Source organism: Dromiciops gliroides, chromosome 4 (assembly GCF_019393635.1).
Source record: "Dromiciops gliroides isolate mDroGli1 chromosome 4, mDroGli1.pri, whole genome shotgun sequence".
Classification (NCBI taxonomy): Eukaryota; Metazoa; Chordata; class Mammalia; order Microbiotheria; family Microbiotheriidae; genus Dromiciops; species Dromiciops gliroides.
Window position 1 is genome coordinate 373,354,528 of NC_057864.1, and position 21,629 is coordinate 373,376,156.

At 34.6% G+C, this 21,629-nt stretch overlaps 1 protein-coding gene across 8 annotated transcripts in view; it reads right to left on the bottom strand.

Moving 5' to 3' along the window:
• Nucleotides 1-348: 348 nt before the first annotated feature.
• The window catches only part of BCLAF1 (BCL2 associated transcription factor 1), a 41,170-nt gene continuing 19,889 nt past the window's right edge, over nucleotides 349-21,629 (bottom strand). For 3 of the 8 annotated variants that reach the window (XM_043962421.1, XM_043962420.1, XM_043962422.1), the window contains 9 exons: nucleotides 20,532-21,443; nucleotides 18,609-19,274; nucleotides 18,268-18,437; nucleotides 15,533-15,638; nucleotides 13,832-13,916; nucleotides 10,344-10,519; nucleotides 8,983-9,163; nucleotides 7,859-8,005; nucleotides 349-3,265 (listed from right to left, as the gene is read on the bottom strand). In XM_043962421.1, coding sequence (XP_043818356.1) covers nucleotides 3,023-3,265; nucleotides 7,859-8,005; nucleotides 8,983-9,163; nucleotides 10,344-10,519; nucleotides 13,832-13,916; nucleotides 15,533-15,638; nucleotides 18,268-18,437; nucleotides 18,609-19,274; nucleotides 20,532-21,443 — 2,686 coding nt within the window. In that variant the 3' untranslated portion in view covers nucleotides 349-3,022. Of the gene's footprint in view, nucleotides 3,266-7,858; nucleotides 8,006-8,982; nucleotides 9,164-10,048; nucleotides 10,213-10,343; nucleotides 10,520-13,831; nucleotides 13,917-15,532; nucleotides 15,639-18,267; nucleotides 18,438-18,608; nucleotides 19,275-20,531; nucleotides 21,444-21,629 lie in introns of those variants that run through there. The other 5 variants (XR_006352729.1, XM_043962424.1, XM_043962423.1 and 2 more) reach the window with 5 other exon arrangements.

The window sequence follows — 21,629 nt, forward strand, 5'->3', positions numbered from 1 at the left end:
TATTTCATTTTGTTTTCCTAACACCTAGACACAGTACCTTCCATGAATGTTTGTTTAAATAAAACCAGATGCATTTCCATCCCACATTACATAAGTATATACTTTCTCAAAATAGTGACACAAATGGCTAAATATTTGGTTTAGCTTCTATTACTGATAATGCCATAGGCCATCTAATAGATATGAGGTTTGAGAAAGTAAAGCATTTCCATATCCTTGGAGCAGAATTCAGCATACAGCTAGTTTTCAGAAGGCATTTAATCTAATTTCTAAGAAGAGGCTATAGAAACTACTCTGATAGGAGGAAAAATTATTCTTAATTATGGTAATCAAACAATAACACATTACCACTTATGACATTTTATTGGCATATGACAATTTACAAGGGTCCCTATTGCAATATACATCACACTGAATGGAGTCATCTAATCATCTATATAGCCATCCTTACTGGGGAAGACTTCTCAGATTAATGCCCAACACTGATTTAAACTGTGTCAAAGGAATGAAGACTCCTTAAAGCAGTCTGATATTGTAAAAAATATACTTTGCATTTAATAGTAAAACTCCTAGGATGTTGGAAGGTATACACACCTAAGAACTGAGTCATGGCCTTCTTGTGATTAAGCAGCTTTCTTAATCCTTCCTGGAAACATCCTTTGGTTCATTTTGTTTCCCTTCTCTGGGCAAAAGGAAGTCTGTCAATGCAGGTACCAAAGGGTTAATATTTCCTGCTACTGTAAACATTAGACAATTTCTTAACAAGAGCAATTTAGCTTTGGTGTACATGTCAGTAAGTATGAAGCTAAATTGTGGATCGAAAAAAAGCACACTGTGCTTTACCCTGGGCTCTGAAAAGACATGCATTTGTATCCCCATCTGGGATTCTTCCCTCTTAATTAGGGAAGTAACGTAACAAAAATCTGTTGTACACAAAGTAAGTTAAAGCAGTGTATATTCTTTCAAAACTTGATGTGATGTTCTCTCTCAGGATAGCCTTTTAACTACAAGGTCCTATCTAGTTCCCTACCACAGAGAAGCACTCATTTTCTTCAGTGAAAGACAAAAATGTACAGCAGTGCATAGTGAGTGTCCCTTCTAAGAGTAGCAAATGTTAAAATAAATTATCTACCTAGCAAATGCTACTAAAGTGTCCAAGAAAATGTGTTTTCTTTGAGATTATCAACTCTAATAAGATGGTACCTCAGTTATTTCCTAAATAATGGCAATGATATGCATTTTTTTTTTGCTTTGACAAGTATTTCCTTGTTTTAATAAGCAAATTAAGGTTAACAAATTAGTACAGGGAAAACATGCATAATTTGTTTTCTTTTGCTTTTCCTTTTATTCTGCCAACCCAACCCCATTTTTTAAAAACCAGCTTTTAGCAAATGCTATTGTTGCAACCACCAAGGTGTCCAAATCTCATATATTGATCAAAAATGAGGGTAGAAGGGAGGGAAGGATTTAATTTCATTTAAAGACTTAACAGAAACAGCAAGCATTTGTGCATGGCTATTTTGGCTCCTCAAATCTGAAAAGAAGGAATTTCCTTTTTTCCCCAATTATGATAAGGGCTTGAATTATAACATTTAATTTTAACTATTTCTGATATTTATTCCTTTTAAAGCTGTAAATACTAATGAAGACAATTCTGTTTGCCAGACTATGTGCCTGAAGAAAACCTCCAAAAAGAAAATGATAAAGCCATTTTAACAAACAGAAACAAATGCAAGCTGGGTTGATGCTGCAACAAATTTCCTGACAAAAACTTTTTATTGGTGAAATTTGAAAAACAAATTATTCAAAACACTGCCTAAGGTTTATATGTAGCTGATCTTTTTTAAACTAAGACATTCCACTTTTTAAAAAATCAAGTAAAATGTGAATATTTTCTTTCCATTAAATATTTCAGCCCTGCAACCATCTACATGAAAATTTTTCTGTAGGGTCTTTCTCATACTAGCCCCATCAGCCACATCACGAGCATTGAAGGGTTTTTAAACTTAGTACAGTGGAGTTTTATCTATAATGTCAGTTACAGACCAATTTCGTTCCTCAAAGAGTAGTCGATTGTCCAAGACCATGAATCAGTCCTCAAAGAGTGCCAACAGTGAGTTCTCTAAAGCTTTCCTGCATTTTTACTTATTCCTTGCTCTCGGTAGAAAATCATTTCATCAAACTAATCTGATTTTAATATTATGTATATAATGAGAAGTGCTTACCTTTTCTACTTCTCAACTGTTAGACTGAGCAAAAATGGTATTTTCCCCCTTTTAAAACACTCACTGTAGTGTTGTATGTGTTTATTATTAGTTTACCAAAGCAACACAACTTGTTCTGTGGTACACTTCAAAGACTGGTCACCCTACAGTGTAATGTGTTCTACCTAAGTAAGCTGCTAACAAGTGTGTACTGTTAAAATAATTAACGATTTATATAAACAATTTCTGTTCAGGGATTTGTATATATATAGCACTAAAGTTTACTTCAGAATAAAACACTGACAAACAAGGGGAGGGAAAAATCAGAACTTTCACAGAGTTGTACTTGACCATATCTTATAGACAAAGCAGAATTACAATGCATATAACAAAAACAGTAAAAGTTGTTTTTTTTTTAAAGTTGATAGTTACAAATATGGTACGTAGCAACTTTCTACTTTGCTTCAGTACAATCCTCAACATACACTCTACTATTATTGAGATATTCAAAGACTTAAAACAAAAATTCTACAGACTACTTGCAAACAGTAAAATTTAAGTAAAATGCTTACATTCGTTTTTGAAAACAAAAAAATCACGTAAAAAAATGGTTGGTGCAAGTTCTGCTCTCAGTTGCAATCTTACTTCAGATTTACTATTCCTATAATAAAAAAAAACACAGAAAGTGAAGATTAACAGAGCCAGGGGGGGAACTACATACCATATATAAACCATAGCAAGCTCTGTTTATAAAATTAGATTTACTAAGTTTTAGCAAATTGTCACCCTCCTATCCCACACTGATGGAAATCTGCTCTTCAATTCACTGACAAGTTGGAATTTTCTACCTTTTCTTCTTTGCGTCTGTCCTTCTTTTCTTCATTATTTTCCATGGTCTCTTCTTCATCTTCAACAATCCCATCCCCTTGGTATTTGTCATGTGTCCATTTTGGACTGCTACCTGATTTTTTGAAGTTAAACCGCCCTCTGCCACGTTGGAAAGTGCCACGGCCTCTTCCTCTTTTGGCCCAATAATCCACACCATCATCCCTGTCGTCATGCTAAAGGAATGTTAAAAATAATCGGTGAGATGCCTTTGAGCCCACTTAAAATATGATGATAATCAGCTAAGTGTTGATTTCAAAATTGTACATTTATGAAGTAGATGTTTAGAAAACAATTTGTTAGCCAGTCTCCAGTATCTTTTTTAACATGTAAATTTGTCAGATAGACCTGCTGAAATTGAGGAGACTCCAGGCCCATAACCAAATGTTATGTTTTCCATCTTATAAGGATCCCTTCTTTTGAAGCCAATCATAAACTGGTAGGTTGTTATAAAGTCTATCAATATACGGAATTTTCAATCAAGTATTACTCTTTTCCCTATACATTTCCAAAACTTAACCTTGATCATATGAATCCTCAATATTAATAGATGGCTCTGTTCTATCAGCTTCTCTTTGAAGCATTCTATAAATGAGGTTATGTACAGCTCTATATTTATAAATTACATGAGCCACTAGTAAGTGAGACGTTGCCCACTTCTAAATGAGGAACAAGGGAAAGAAGGGGAGAGAAAATAATTCCAAATAAATGAAATCCTGAAAAGGTTAATTCTATAAGCCACAAGGAGAATCATGGCTGCTTGGGACAGCTGGATAATTATGACCATTTTTAGCCTGCTTGTATTTCTTCGCAAAACTGAAGAGTTCCATAAGAAATTGAGTGAATATTCAATAAGCACTAATACTTTCTTTCATTTGAAAATTTCAAGATATATCTCTGTGTACATTAAGCAGAAGATATTTGAGCATTTGACACACCTAATTAGTACTGACAGATTCCAACATATCCTAATCATACTTTGCCAATTAAATCTCAAATCCTTTATTAATGTGTTCCAACATATTCATAAGGAATTGTATTTACAGAGGGAAAAATTTCACACACACACACACACACACACACACACACACACTCACTCACTCTCATTAAAGTAGACTGCCTAAATTCCAGGAATGAGTTCCAAAGTTTATGCTACAAAATACATTATTTTGAGACTGTGCCAAATTGAAACTGCCCCACTAACTGGACCACTAAATGTAATGGAAGCGTCAATCTAATTCCAAGCCCAATTAAAATTGCCTTAAACCAAATACCAGTTTAAAGTCTTTAAATTCTATTGCATGGCTTTCTATTAAATGTTTTTTGGCAAGAAATGTTGGGGAAGGACAATTTAAGAAGAATAGAAATCAATTCTGAGAGACAGTTGAGAAAATAGTTACTCCTAGTTTGTTGTTGAAGAGAGATTAATTAACTAGTTGACACTTGAGAGAAGGTCCCCGGAAGAAGAGAGGCAGGAGACTTCCAGGCATGCTTCCCTAAACCTCAGCTCCTTCTCAAAGCTTCCACCTTTGAAAGCTATTTCCTTGAGGCCTATAGAGCAAGGTATACTCCTCTCCTTGATTTTGTAAGCAATGAAAAAGGAGCTAGTGTTCAGGGCCCCAAATAGGGGCTAAAAGGAAATATCCTCTCCTAAAAGCAGATTTAAAGTATGCTTTCAAGGAGAGAAAAGAGGTGGCAAAAATGGGGGGAGAAGGTATCAAACCTGGCAATCTCCTCCCTCAGGAATGAGGAGCCAAACAAGGCTTTTGATGATAAATTCCAAAGAAACTTTTGATCCTGAAATTCTCACATTGGCTTTACATGTCAAAGAGCCAAGAACTAAACCCTGAGCTAAACTGGAGCTTAAAAGATCATTTAGATCATGGGGTTCTTAACCTGGGGTCCAGGACTTGTTTTCTTTTTAAAAACTGACAATTCAATTTCACCATAATTGTTTTCCTTTGTAATCTTATGTATTTTATGAATTTAAAAATACTGCGAGAAGAGATCCATACGTTTCACCAGACCAAAGGGGTCCATGACACAAAAAATGCTAACACCACCTGATCTAGTCAAACTGGTTAAAATGTGCTCAACGGCAAAAACCTAATATGGGCCATAAGCAAGACTAGAACCCAGGCATGCCAACTCTGTCCAGTCCTCTTTTCTATCACAAAGCACTGCAACCACATTTTGAATGAATCCCTTTTAAAAGAAAGGGTAAAACATATAAAACTCTTAATTCCTTCTAGCCCTTCTGGGGGGTTTCGATATAATTCATACACCACCAGAAGGTTGTTAGGCTAAACTATCACCACTGACCCAGCACTGGGATGACTGCAGCAGCTTCTCTTCGGTATTCTGTGCTCCTTAACAGTTGTGACCTTTCTCATTTTCACAGTTTAGAAATGAAATTTTTATAACATCAGCTATCTGTAATCCAAGGTATCACAGGTACCTTCATCCATGGAGTGTTATGGGAAATTTCAGAAAAAAACATAATGATGTGACCAAGATAGAGATTAGACCTGTGGTCAGAGATTAGACCTGTGGTCAGAGTTGCCTATAGGAGGACAGAGAGGTTCAATGACTTGTCCTCCTTGCTGCTGTTTATCTATTATGCCTCAATGTAGCAATACCAACTAACTTGGACACTACATATCAAATTTAGAGTCTTAAACATTTAGTTTTCTAAATGCCCTAAAAACCACCCAATGGAATGGGAAATGTTTTACTATCATACTATAGATCTTTTTCATTAAATAATTTACCAGGTTTTATCTGTTAACTCCCTTGTGCACTCCTAATAGTCAATCCATTTGAGGTTCTACTCAAAAATTATTTGAACCACTGTATCCTGTTCAAAGCAATTAGTGGAGTTTAGTTTCATAATATGAAATTCAAACTGACATATGTAATCAAAACTATTTATTAATAGAATGTAAATCAGGGCACAAGTTAAGTAAGCTTTGGAAATTAATCAGTAAATAGAAAGATCATCAATTTGAAATATTTTGCTCTGATTAAAATTAGACTTTAATAGAACTTAGCTGCTTCTTATATAAATTAAGTGATACAATGGCAGTTTTTTCTAAACCGTTCCTCTTATTTACATGCAGCTTAATTCTTGAAATAGCCCTTTTTTGTCCTTTGTGATTTGTAAAACTCTTGAATAACTATAAGGTAAACAAATAATTATACAATAAAACATAGTGAAAGTCACTATACTTAATAGAGGACTACCAAATTGGAAACTCCAAGGACAGAAAAGTCAATCTTAATCCTGAAAAACTGCATTGCCAGAAAGACATAAAAGCTATTCCATCTAATCGTAACTCTCAAAAATCTGGAACATGAAATTTATTCACAAAAATCTATTTAATCAAGAAAATTATACCTAAAAGTAGACAAGAAACCAATGTAATTATGTTCATACCAAGCTGCCTCCTTATGGAGGTAGGAGCAGCTATAGCCTGTATCAATGCTACCTGGAAGTGATATGGAGGAAAAAGTTATCTGTACCTAAATTTTTAACAATATAAAGGAATTACCTTAATATGAATTTAAATTTAAATACTGGGTAGAAGAGTGACTAATTCCAAACTAAGAAACATCATAAGGTTTATATGTTTAACTCAGTTCAGGTTTTTTTGGTGGTGATTAAACTGGAGAAATAACCATTAACATTTTGTAAAATGTTTTACCACTACTACCACCTCCAAAAAAGAAGTGACTTATTTAAAAAGGAACATTGCTGTAGCACCCACTAGCGAAATTAGCTAAATGTCAAGCAAACTGGACAATATATATATATATATATATATATATATATATATATATATATATATATATCCCAAGGACTAAGAACAGTCCTTAAAAAGCTGTATATAAAGCAAAATTTTATAAATATTACTTTCCCCACTGTGATCCATTAACTTTCACATTTTCAGAGAAATATTTCTTGAAATATTTTCTTTTAGAGTCTGGGGAAGGAAGGAAAACTGGCCTATATGAGAATGACCAAAGAAAATGATTCAAGCTAAATAATATGCTACATCCCAAAGCTTGATTGGTTCTCCTGAAAATCAGGATGCCTTTTTTCCTTAATCATACTATTTCAACTCACACTATGCCATTAATTTTGTCTCAAATAAAACCTTTTCCCCTCCTGTCCTATTCAGTTTGTGGAAAGGTGTTTCCTAGCAAATGAGTCTCATCTCAATACCAGTGAAATGCCTAGATTAATCTGCCATGGGGTCTACCTGGGATGAGCTCTTTCCCCAATTAAAAACGCCCACTAAACAATTCACACGTACTAAGATAAGTCTCTCCATGAACTATTTTAAAATATATATTTTAAGTTTTGTTTGGGTTTATTTTACTTCAAAAAAAGAAAATGCTACCATGGTTTGTAAAATCTGTCTTAAGATCAACTTTGTACCAAAATGGCATTTAAATAAACACACAAAGCTAAGAGAAATTATAATATTCCATGCTAACTATGGCTGCCATCCACTTATAGTTTGCCCTACACTGGAACACACAAGATGTGGAACCAGAGTATTAGCCAAAGGGATTAAAAGCACTTGAAAACTATCTACACTACTAGATAGCTAAAAACATGTAACATTTCTTCTTTGTGTTATAAACATTATGGTGAAATTTTATTTAGAAATTTATTAGCATGAAGGATGCCTATACTAAAACTTATTCACCCAGTATGTTTTAAAAAAGAATGCAAACCAAACACACAGATTTCTAACACCCACCAAGAAGTACTTCTTGCTCTTTGGGGTATATTCTGGATCCCATTCCTCTTCCTTCGGTCTCTTTTGAAAAGTAGTATTTGAGTTGTTTGGACCAGTATTTGTCCCAGCAAAAACTCCTCTGGCTCTTCCTCTGCCTCTAATTCGAAACTGATTAACATTAACAAAGTTGTTTAGTTAGGCAGTCAAAAGCTGTTAAGTTACATGCAAACCATTATTTCACTGCATTATTTGTCCTGCCTCTTTCAAGCCCATGAGGAGTGAAAATATCAAGTTTGTATGATCAGAAAAAATTCTGCCCACTAGAAATTGGTGGAAATGTACAAGATTAACAAAACAAAAAAAAAACACTATAAAAAAGGGAGACTTCAAAGACTATACTCAAAGTATAGAAACATTCAGTTGTTTCTGTTTTCTCACAACAAAGTGCTCTACTTTCTTTAGAGATCACTGTAGAGCCACCAAATATATGAATCCTCTGACCTACTACAAGCCAAGGATTTTTTACTACAGCCTCTGGTCTTCATTCACCCTCTCATTTACCAGGGAGCTTGACACAGAGTAAGAATCAAAATCATAAGTGGCAGGAATATCAGATTTCACACAAAGGAAAATAACTGTCCCTGCCTTCTTCAAAATACAAACTCTCGTTCTATGGAGATTTAAAGGATAATCATAATCACTTCCAGAGCCAGGTAAACTGCCTAGTTTATATTCATCATTAAACCAAGGACCTGTGGTTTCATCAATGTGGGAAGTCCCCTTCACGGACCCAGATAGTAATCAGCCTAACTTACAGTCTTAAAAATTGTCTACGGCTCAGAAGAATTAAGTGACTTGCCTATGGTCACAGTTTTATGTCAGAGGTGGGCTTTGACGCAGGGCTCCCTGACTCCAAGTCCACCATTCTCTCCATTCTGCCTCTTAAATGTGCTACAATAACTTGTTGTCATTTACTGAAGATATACTACTGACAGCAGCATATCCAGTGCCAGGCTTTCTACTGTCAGTGGAATTAACTTTAAGAATAATAAACAATTACAGGTACTATCTTATAGCAGATCCATTAGATGGCACTCTATGTGTAATACAATTCCCTGAGAACACCAGAAAATTTCAGAACTTACAAAAGTTCCTCTGGGTCGGCCGACTCCTGTAAAGCCTGAATATTCTTTTGGTTCATGGTGGGTTTTAAATTCTTCTTCTCTTTCCTTCTTACTTTCTTTTTCTTCTCGAGAGCTTGCTGAGGAAGAGGATGATGAAGAGGATGAAGATCGAGAACGGTCTTGGTCTCTGCTTTTATGTTTACTGTAAAAATAGAAAAAAAAAACAACACTGTGTGCTATTTTTAAAATGATGAACAATCTGTAGAATCTTAAAACTATAGGAGATCTTTGGGTTTGTTTTTTAAGCTCTGGATTATTAAAAATAATGCAAAAGTGAAATAATTGCATGTTAAACTTGGATACATTTTCAGTTTTCATTCTCCTTCCACATTTTGATTTTATTTTGTTCGTGGAAAAGACATACTGTAGCCAGCCAGTCAGGAGGCAGCAAACTATAAGAACAAGTTTCTGTATTTTAAAATTTCAATTATTAGTTTCTTTTAATTTGCTTTTCTTGGAAAAGGAAATCAAGAGCAGGATGCCTCACAGGCAAAGTGTCAAAGTAGCTACCTGATTCAACATAATTGAAATATCTACATACTCATGACCAACAGATGATAAGATATGGTCCCTATGTATCACCAAATAGAAGTACAAAATGTATAATACTACAGAGACCAATAAAATAAGGAGGCACAAATAAAATCCACACTGATCCAATGAATAGCAATTTTAAAAATCTAAAACAACACTTTAATTTCACTAGTTAGTTAATATAAATATATGCATATGTGTGTATAAAAGTAATAACATTTGGCACTAATGGTGATCAGATTTACATGATCCTAACAAACACCCAAGAGGTTCATACCTGCAGTAACTCTTACCACTGCTACACAGTATCCATGGAAATATTACTAAGAAAGACTAGTACACACTGATACTTCTTAAAAATTAGTACTTCCTCCCCCCATCTCACCCATGTTTAAAAAAAAAAAAAGTCTGGCCATCATTTTAAAATTCTTGTACTCTGGGTGTTATGAGTTGAAAAAGTGCGGAATCAAGCATAACGAACCAAAGTTCTTACACAAACTGTTTCTAGAAATGCACTGCATTGAAGTCCAACCTCCTGATGTAGCCTGGATAATAGGACACATTAATTTGTCATTTTTTTTTTTCAGTGTTAGCTTGCTATTCCAAAGTTTTTGTCCTCATCCACCATAAGCCGTGTAAAAGACAAATACATTTTTGCTGTAAAACAAATAATTTTAATTGTTTAAATTTAAACATTCGATTACACAGTGAAATTGAAAGCAATTAAGCTGACAATTACAAAAGGCTAATTAGAAGCTAAAACCTACTTAGATCATTTTAACAATTACCTGTCATCTTTGTAAGATTTGTATTCTTTGTAATCTTTAGAAGTTTTTTCTTGCTTTCTGGAACCACTGGATTCCCTGGAGCCCTTGGAATCCCCCCGTTCTTTACTTCTTTCTTTTCTTCGACGATCAATGTCATGTCGAAGATCAGCAGAATCACACCTTAATTTTTTATCTCCCTATGAAGGGAAAAAATGTAAAATAAAGCATTTAAAATGTAAATAAAAGTGAAAAACATAGCCAACCTATCTACCCATATCTAACCTGGAATTTTAATGGCAGAAAGAATATGGTATAATATATACTACATACTAGTTAATTTTTTATAATACGTACTTATATTATTTCCCTGAAAATCTAAGGGAAAATATCACAATGGATTTAGGGGAAGGGAGATATTCTAAAAGTTAATTTTCCAGTGAATGTTACAAGCTTTTTAAAAAAATAAAATAAAATGTGTTGTCCCTTACATAGTATGCAACAGACAACAAGGAATGAGCAGATATTTTTAATCATATCAATGAAGATTTGTGCACACTATCATTCACTGTCCCTTGTTCCACTAACATACTTTTGAGTAGCTAGTATTAAAAGTAGACTCTGTGGCCAAGGATAGTTGCTTCTTTTTTAATAGCTTTTTTAAATACCAAAAGACTCATGAGCTTGGGGTCACATACTTGACCAACTGTCCTGAATAACAATAACAGAAGAGTCACTTTTTGTAATTTTCAAGTGAACAATTAAACTGAAACATAGGAGAGGCAAAGTCAGAAATATGTTAATTCCCCAATCCTGAATTCAGTAACCTAGACCCATATTTCTACCATCTTTCAATAAGGTATTGCAATAGCCATTAATTTAAAGAAATTTCATTCATTAAAAAAATCAATTGAATTGATTGCAAACTGTTATGCATTTGGTAAGATGAAGGAATGTATATGGGGTGGGGGTAGGATTATATAATCACTAAGAGGCTAAACTTTATAAGTATCCAAGTAATCAATGATGGGAATAAAAACTATTTACTAAATACATAAAATGCTCCAAGACACTAAGATGTATATATTTTTGCTCTTGCAATAATGGAGGAAAAAAGAAAAGCAACAAGCCTCTTACTTTTGCTCTTTTCATCCCCATACATAGAGCCAAAACTAGAATCAAAATCCCATCGTGAAAGAAAGAAAAAAAGAGGGGAAGTAAGGAAAGAGGTGTCAATGCAATGTCTTCCTGCTACTTATGACCTGCTGCATCATGGTTTTTAATCTTTAAAGCAGTGGTACTCACAGTTAGATGACTCTGGAGCCACTTTTGCCTTTGCCATTAAAAAAAGTCACAATGCTACCATACATCCAATTAGAGTCTGTATAAAATAACATTCTAAACTACAGAAAACATAGGCTGTACCTGGCCTGAAAGAGCTAAATGAAGCTTGAGTTATCACAGTCTGAATATCACTGCTTTTAAGTTTCCAGCACAGGATCTTAAATGATCATTCATTCACATCAGTCAACAAATATTTATTGACTGCCTACTACGTTCAAGACACTGTGCTAGGTGCTGTGGAAGATACAAAAAGAATTAGACATAGTCCTTGACCTCACAATACTATGTTTCCCCAAAACCTTTTCAGTTTATGTTATCCTTAAGAACTTCAAAAGCCAAAGAATAGAATGAAGGGAATGTGTCTACCTATTTAGTCAAACAGATTTTTTATATCCTTACCCTCCCACATATGTATAAATAAATCAATATACACATGCCATTTGTCAGACACCTGCATGCACATATGCACCAAACTCATCATGGTTACCACTAATTTCCAACATCTATAACAAAAACTACCAAAGGAAAATTAATTAGCCGAAAATGTCAAAATACAGCAAAAGATCCATTAAAATATCATATGACACGTTCACACCCCAAACACAAAAGTGGTCAAGTTTAATAACTTCTCAACCCAGTAAGAGTTTATTATAGGCACTTGAAACCTATTAACAATACTTCAAGGATTTGTGATTTCATCACTATGGTTTCTCCCCTGTCAGAAACACAAACTACAACTCCCACACAAACTTGTGGTGATTTGAGAGAAATTTTTTGGCCAAAACATTGTCACCTTGTGGCCAACCTATTGGCCAAACTTATGAGTTTGGTCCTCAGATCATGGAATCACCAAGGCCCAAACTAACTGTCTTTTTTCAGCTTAGTAGTGCCTGTCAGAAATGTCACTGTTGGCAAAGACTTCCAAGAATCCAGGGTTATAGTATAGAGCATGGGGAGGCCAGCAGTGTAGGTCTTTAGTAGATATTATTAATGTCATGCCCTATTAAACAATTTACAACGTGAAAATTTACATCCTGAAAAGGAAGAAATACATTTCAGGTTAGCTCCACCCTTTGCACATTTCTACCATTCTGCTCTTCAAAAACACATCTGGCATGTAAATGGATTTATATAACAAAAGAAGGTAAAAATTATCTTTCACTTTGCCACTTGGTTCCATGCTTACTCCGTTCCACTGGCTTCTCACAAATTTACAAGTTAGGCCTTATTTTTCCAACATGCAGATTTTCTGTTGCAAAGTTCAAAAAGGCTTATGCTCCAAGGGTTCGTTTGTAAATCAGATGCTTGGAACTCAAAACAAACTCTCATATGAGAAAAGCATTAAAAATGGTGGTTAGGTTCTTAGACAATCCACAAACACATTACTAACCACTCACTAAGAAAGGAATATGCTTTTTGTTTTCCTGGATGTCCATATTTCCATATAAGCCAATACTAGGTTAGCTGCTTAGAAATTAAGGCATTCATTTTATTGCTTCTACCTGTTTCATGAGTCAGTGTGGCACAATGGAAAAATATCCATAGTAAGAACACCTGGGTTAATCTTCTACTGGTTGATGTGTCCCTGAACAAGTCCCTTTACCTCTCAGTGCCCTTGAAACTCTCAAATTATAAAATGCAGCATAGCTGCCAGACTTTTTGATAAAGGGCATTTCCTTACTGAGCATTAACTCTACACCAATTAACACACAAATCCAGACCCAAAAGATCAAAGTTCTGATCATTACCTTATTATAATCATATCATTTTTCTTCCTCTATAAAACTAACTCCTCAGGGGCAGCTAGGTGGTGCAGTGGATAGAGCACCGGCCCTAGATTCAGGAAGACCTGAGTTCAAATCCGGCCTCAGACACTTGACACTCACTAGCTGTGTGACCCAACTGCCTTACCAAAAAAAAAAAAAAAAAGTATACCTTTCGAGTCTATTCAATGTCTAAGTCAGACTATGTTATTTTTAAGGCAAAAAATTGTATCTTTTTACATGCTTCATGAATATCTACACATATGCCAGATATTCCTTAAAATTATAAACAGGAAGAAATACCTATTACTATATATTTTGCTTATCATTTTGATGGAATTTAAATGCAAAAGTATCAAAGGCACCAAACTTAACAGGAAATAGAAATAGTCATCAAGACCATACCTTCTGATTTTCTTCTTTAAAAACTCTCTCTTCTCCTGATAAGCGGGTATGCTTCCTCAGGGCACTCGGAGAGATGTCAATTCTCCTTAATACAAATTAAAATTAAGGGCATTTGTTATCATTGTGGTTATATATTGCCTATTCTGGTAAAAGAAAATGTAGAGGATTTTTTTAAGCCAGTAAAATGACTTAGCAAAGTAATACAATTAAGCACAGTTGCAATATATTGATGTATATTATATTACTTTTTTATATGCCACCACTGGGGGAATGAAGCATTCCAAAAGATCAAACTTAAGCACAAAACCTTCTTCAAAATTTCACTGGAAAGCTTATTTAAAAGAAATTCCACATGGTCTACTCCATAAATAGAATATTCTCAGTATAACTTATGACCTTATTAACTTGTGTGCGATCATTATAAACATCAACTGGGCAGCTATGTGGCGCAGTGGATAAAGCACCAGCCCTGGATTCAGGAGGACCTGAGTTCAAATCTGGACTCAGACACTTGACACTTACTAGCTGTGTGACTCTGGGCAAGTCACTTAACGCTCATTGCCCCACAAAACAAAAACAAAACACATCAACTGTTGTTATAATAGTGATTTGGAAACTAGGGGAATGTTAACCCATTTACCTCTTTGCTCTCAAAATACTGTGCCTTTTATGGTTCCTTATCTTTTTAAAAAGATCTCTGTCTATTCCCTTGCCATACTATTTAGTAACAAACCCCTACCCACCCCCATCCCATTTATAATCAGTTGTTCTTCAATCAAGTGTTAGATGGAAAATTAAAGACAACTTCTTAAAGATCTTATTCACTAGGGGCAGCTAGGTGGCTCAGTAGATAAAGCACCAACCTTGGATTCAGGAGAACCTGAGTTCAAATCCAGGCTCTCAGACACTTGACACTTACTAGTTGTGTGACCCCACAAAAACAAACAAAAAAAAGATCTTATTCAAAAATCAACATGGTTCTTTAGTTAAGAACCTTGTCTTGGGTGTTTCCAGACTTATCTACAGAGTTCTACAAAAGCTATCTATCTTGCAGGATAAGGTCTAATAATACAGTTGCTATGTGCAACTGAGATTTTTCCATCTTGTTTCATAAATAGGTTTCATAAAAACAGTTTTCATTAAAAAAGTTCTTTATAGCACCTTATATTTGAATACTATGCCAAAAAGTGAGGAATGAGTTTTCAGAAATATCTACCAAATACATCACTAAGCGTTCCTCCAAAATAATTCCAGTAACGAAAGGAATAACTATTTAGCATTATATGTTCGAATCTCAATCAAACCAAACTGTTGGGACAGCTAGGTGGCAGCAGTGGCTTAAGCACGGCTTGGATCAGGAGTACCTGAGTTCAAATCAGGCCCTCAGACACTTGACAATTACTAGCTGATGTGACCTGGCAAGTCACTTAACCCCAATTGCCTACCGAAACTTAAAATAAATAAAAAACCAACTGTTAGAAATTTTGCCCTAAGAGTGTCAAAAGTGAGAAATTCTGGAAAATTTTACATACAAAGCTAAGTCTTTATAGAATAAAATTGAAATAAATTACCTTTTTTACATTATCTTTAAACCAAAGCTGTAGGAATACTTACAAACCAATGCACACATATCTTAACTTTCCAAAATCATAATTTTTAAATGAAGTCATTTTTATGTAATGCTTATACAATGCCACATACCTATGTATTTCTGGACTTTTTTGCCGGGTGCAATGTTCTTCAGTAGCCTTCTGATATGAGGTGAACCTCTCATTTAGGGTCATTGCAGGTGATTTGAAGTATTGTTCTGTTGGTTAGGAGAAATACTACTTGATTAGTTATTTCTACTTTCACAGGCATATCCATTCCTGACAGAAAGGGATGTAGCAGGTGAAAAAGTAAATAAAATACTCAAGAAACCTAGCAGGAGAAAGACAAGTATTACAAAGAGTTCCCTCCCTGTTCCTTTAAATCTTGTACCTCAGTTTGTAGTGATAGTAACAGAGCACAACCACTACAAGCTTGCCTCAAAAGTATACCCTGTCAATAACTCCCTATAATCCAAACACAATAATTGCAGGACTATGTCAAGAATCTCTTTTCCCATTTCACTGATGTACTCTTTCCTTAAATAGAAGGAAACAAAAGAACAGTAGTCTATAGGCATCTCTATACCTCGTCCATTTGTAGTTTCAAGTCATTAATTGGAAGAAACAAGAGAATATTCTGAATGAGTGCAAAACTGAAATAACTACAAATGTTTTAATAAAACACAAGCTATAATTTTTGCATTAAGAATTATAACAAATTATTGTGTAGAAATGTCTTTACACCTGCCAGTTCTAACGGGGGAAAAACCCTTATTATGATATTTATTTTAAAAAGCATCTGGCATCTTGGCAAACCTGCCAGCATATTTGATAACTGATTTTTTTTCTTGCTTTTCCTTAAACAATTTTTAAAAATCAGTAATAGTAACTTTCTTTTTTGTTTTTAAAGACCAGCTCAACAAATGTGTTTTAAATGTAAACTAGGAAAGACGCACAAAAGTACATGAACTATGAAATGTTACATATGAAGCAAGCTATCTGCTTAACAGGTCAACATACATCTGTGTCAACTTACCGCCCAATATCCAGCACATGTCTCATAACCAATCATTAAAACTTGAAACGGCAACTACAAGGGTAGTGCCTCAATCATAATTCCATGAAACCCAGGAATATGAGCTAGCAACTCAGTTTTATGCCATTGTTGCCAGGAAGACAGAAGATTCAACTTTGCCTGTTTTGCATCTGTATCTTTCAACAGCTATTTTACTTTGAAACATGGATTTTGCCATTTCAAAACATATTCCAGGACCTAGTTACAATGAAAAGAAAACATCAACTGGGCATTTTCAGCTCTATATGAAGAAAGAGCCTGTTCAGATCGGTTGCACAATACCAATAATGAAACATAACTACAGTTTTTTTTAAAAAAGAAAATAAATGAAGAAGGAGAAATTTACTAAAATCTGATCTCAAAATTCAGTTTTATTCGTGAAATAATGATAAAAGCCAAAAAAAGGAGAAAAAAGGGAGGGGAAAAAAGAAACCAATAAATCTAATGTTTCGTAAACATCAATAATTTGGCCACAAACTGGTTCTAAACCTTGTTATGCTGCCAAAGGGTAAAATATTTGCCTTGGGGTTATTACAGGGACATAACTACATTTCAAGAGAAATTCAGTAGTGCATCCACCAGTCGAAATTCGAATACTGTTACGTAATAAATTGCAGATGGCAAATTTAGGCTAGTAGAGTTAGCAGAAGTCAAAAGATTCTTCAAAAAAAAAAAAAGAAAGAAAAAGAAAAAGATAAAGAAAAAAGGGGTTTGGTTTCGATACCAACCAGTCAGGAAGTATTCTGGGGAAAAAAATTCTCTCAGTTAAGCTGCCTTCAACTTATGCAGCTGCCCAAAAAGTAATGCCCCAAAACTTCTGAACAGCTTTAAAACCTTTGAAACTAACATTACATATTGATGAAAACATAGGAACTCCAAAATATTTAGAATCTTATGTTTCTTACATATAAAAATTGATGTAATTGCCTCCTCTCCTTTCAGTTTACATCCTTTTAAATGGATTAGTTTTCCCTTAAGTACCATGACAAAACACATATGGTTTCTTTTTGCTGTATTCACTATTTTGTAAAAGCTATCACCATAAAAATTAAGCAGCATAAAAATAAGAGATCAAGTAGTAGTAATCCAGCATTTCACGACTTCAAATGCACTATTCAAAACTTGGGAAGTTGAATTTATTAAATTATTTAATGCAATGCTGTCTCCTAGTACAATTAAATAACTGCATTTACCTAGAACTTTTACCGAGAACAAAATACTTATTTCAGAAATATGACAAAAATGCTGCCAAATTTATATCATAAGACCTTGAATTCTACAAAATCAAGCATAGTAAAGATATGCAGTAATGGATGCATATATAATAAGTAATGCTGATGAAGAGTGAAAATTAATTCTAATTAGCTTTTTGTGTGTGTGTGTATATCAACAGTACCACCTTAACAAATGAGATAAAAATTATCTCCATGTCATCTATTAAATGGATAAAAACTAAATTTATAATATGAAATTTTAACATTTCAAAGTGCCAATTAGGCAGGGCTCAAATAAACTTTCATGTTAATAAACTCATTTTATTAAAGTGGATTTCCAGGAATAAGTTCCCTTCGTTATTTTAACTAGAATTTGTCACATTTTTATTAAATACTTCGGGGGTTGACATACTAAGTACTCTAAGATTACCAAAAAAAAAATTTCCTCAATGACTTAACATTCAGTTAGTTAACTTTTAGTTCAGATTATGTTACTGTTCATTTCTCCTAAGGTAATTTTTAAAATTTTCTTGCAACAATTCTATAACATGAACTTACCTTTAACATGATGAACCAAGGACACAATGTGCTGAATAAAAGACTCTGAAGTGCTTTTGCTGGCCTGTGGCAACTTAATGTGGTCAAAGATGGACCGGAATTCTTGTTCCTTCTTGACAGAATGGACAAGTGTACTAGCAAGCAGCCTGTCTTTAGTCAAGGAAGCAGGTCTAGAGTATGTCAATAACAAAAACACACACACACACACACAAAAGAAAAAATACCATTGGTTTGAATATCATGGAGAAAAACATCATCGGGGGAAAAAAACAAGATTAACAACAGTTCAATATTAATTCATATCCACAGGGTTTACTGAACACCTCTGTCAGATCATTTACCTGTTGGAATCATCAAGAGGTACAGGTGCCATTTTGAGTTTGACTTCAGGGCGATGAGAATCACTGGCTATCATTTTGATCCTAAGTGGGCTCTCCTCTCTGAAGGTAGACTTTTCTCTCGCCTCCAGATTCTTGTGTAGAGGGGGACTGTAATCAAAGAGTTCTTTGAGCTTTTCAGACTTTACCTGCTCAGGTGACTGAGTTTCTTTCTTCACCATTATTCTCTCAGAACTTTTGTCGTCTTCCTTGTGCTTATCTTTTGTAGTGCTAGGCCTTTCCACTACATATCCAGTCTCTTTAAGTTTATAATTTTTCTCTTCTCTAAAGCCATCACTTTCTCTATTGCCCTTGAGTGAAACTTTAGATTTGTACTTGGTTCCTTCCTCCTCAGCATTCCGGTGAGATGCAGTAGCAAAATTTTTACCCTGATCTGCCAGGACAGACTTCCTGAACTGTCTATAATCCTCTGTCTCCTCTGTGTCATCCCCTTCTGAATCATTAAATTTTCGTTTTCCAGCCTCTTTATCGCTGAAATAATCTAAAGCTTCCTGATCCTCCCATTCTCCCTCTGCCCTCCCTTTTTCTGTTCCTTTCTCCTTTGGGGCCTCTTTCTCCCTGGTATTACCCCTATCAAGCAGGTATACTCTAGACTCTTCATCTGTGTACCTGTAAATAGCAAAGAAGAGGATGGTAACTCTGGATTGCATTCATTATCATTCACTTTTATACTTAACATGTTGCCCAATATCACAGGATCAGTAACAAAAGGAATAAATCCCACACTTCAAAATGTTTCTAATTGACATTCTGCTTTAGCAAAGCATTAAGCGTATATAGGTGGCACTTTTATAAAGCTACTTTTAAAGGCTCTATGAATTACATAATAAGCTCTTAGAATTTAACAAAAGTAAAAATCTCCTCCAAAGCCCATCTTTATTAACACCACAGTCCATAACTTTGTATGCCAAATTCACACATTTCCAAAGTTTCAGAAATAATTTCTACAACTTTCAAAGCTATCTTCCCAATTGCTAAGTTAGAACTATTCCTTTAATATGAAAGGTTTATATAAATTTACTTTTTTGTTTAAAACCACCTTCCAAAAGAATCAGGCTATTTCACTTAATTAGTCCTTAGCAAATTACTTTCAACAATAACATTTTTACACAAGTTCGGCAAATAACAGCAAAAATATGCATTATTTATCATAACCTTCATTTCAATCCCCAAATGCTTCCAAATTTACAAAAAAACTTTGCTCTAGAAAAAAAGATTCCTGGTATATTCATAAAATAGGAATTATCCTATTAGTTGAATAAACAAACTATGGTGACAGGCATAACCAGTATGCCTATTTAATTCTCTAACATTAAAAAAAAAATACTCCAATAAAAGTACATTTTCAATAAGCTTCCTCAGCAAGTGTCTAAAACACTTGAAATTAAAATTGTAAATTAAAAGCTATGTAACAAAACAGATACCACTCAATTTTTTGAATTCTGTATTAAAATACTGCGATTACAAATCAGTTGAAAAATGAAACTTTTTATAAATGCAAGCAGATTATGTCAAAATGTCTCAAGTTTACACAATTAACTTCTGCTGGCTAAATTAAAACTCTTCAGAAGTTGATCAATAGTTCAATTTCCTAAGCCTTCTTAGTTCTTTATGTAACAAATGTCAAAGAAAGTTTGAAAATTAAGAGAATCAAAAAAGATTCAGCTCTCATACTCCAAAAATTGAAAAAGCAAAATTGAGAGTATATTGAGACAAAAAGCCCAAAATAAGGTTTTTTAAAGCATGACCAGGCTAAAGTTAAAGTATGTGTAACACTGATTCCCAAACTTATCCCAAACAGGATTTAAAAGATTAAATGAATACTATACTTTTAACAAAGGTGATCATGATGTGGTTCTTTCTTACCTTTTTACAAATTTTCCAGTCTTTGCAGTTTCCTGATCTCCACCATCAGGATAAAAAGAACGAATTCTAGTTTCTTCCCTTGGAACAGTCTGTGGTGGGATTGTCTTTGCAGGGCTTCTTCGTGAAGGGATATGATGGATTGGACTATTCTGAGAGGGGCTATAGCGACTAGAACCATTTCCAAGGGAACCAGATCCAGACCTCTCAGGACTATGCTGAATGGAATGTGAATGTTGAGAAGGAGTATTTTTTGCAGAGTGGGCTGTGCTGAGCATGGGAGCATCTGAACAAGATGAACTTTGACTAGGTGGTGTAGCAATAGGAGAAGGACTATGAGGTGATCTTGGACTATTATCATATGCTGAAAGACCAGGCCAAATGTCACCAGATGCTGCTGATGATTTATTAAAATCATCAATGGGTTCTGAGGGGTCATGTTCAAATGTATCTTTCTGTTCTTCCTGTGATTTACTTTTCAAAGGGCTATCTTCTTGGGGAGCCCCTTCAGGTTTTTTTGTCTGCTTTTCAAGAGACCCTCGTCTTTTTGAAGAGACTGGTGATTTGCTATATGGGGATGATGAGCGAGATGAAGATGACCTTGGAGACCTGGAAGATCTGTAAGACCGGCGAGATCGGCTTCTAGATCTCTGAGAAGACACAGATCTTCGTTTTGGACTCCTGGACCGTGAACGACCCCGTCTAGGGCTCCGTGAGTGTCTTCTATTCCAGACAGGTCTATAGCCACCTCGATGATATCTACCACCACCTCCTTGATAATACCCTCTACCCCTTCCTCTGTACCCATAAGGTCTTCTCATTCCTCTATTATTTCTGTAATCTCGACGATAATCTCTAGAATAGACACGATCCCTACTACGAGATCGTGAATAAGTCCTGGAACGGGACCTAGAACTAAAATGAAAAAAACACAATGTAATGAAAATGGAAATACATCATTTTAGCACTCTATGTTTTTCACTGAATGTAACAATATGGAATTAAAGTTAAAACAAATATCGATATAGGTTTCATTAAAAACAAAGCTGGAAACGTATGCAGAATACTTTTCCTTTCTTCTGTTTGTTAAAACAGAATATA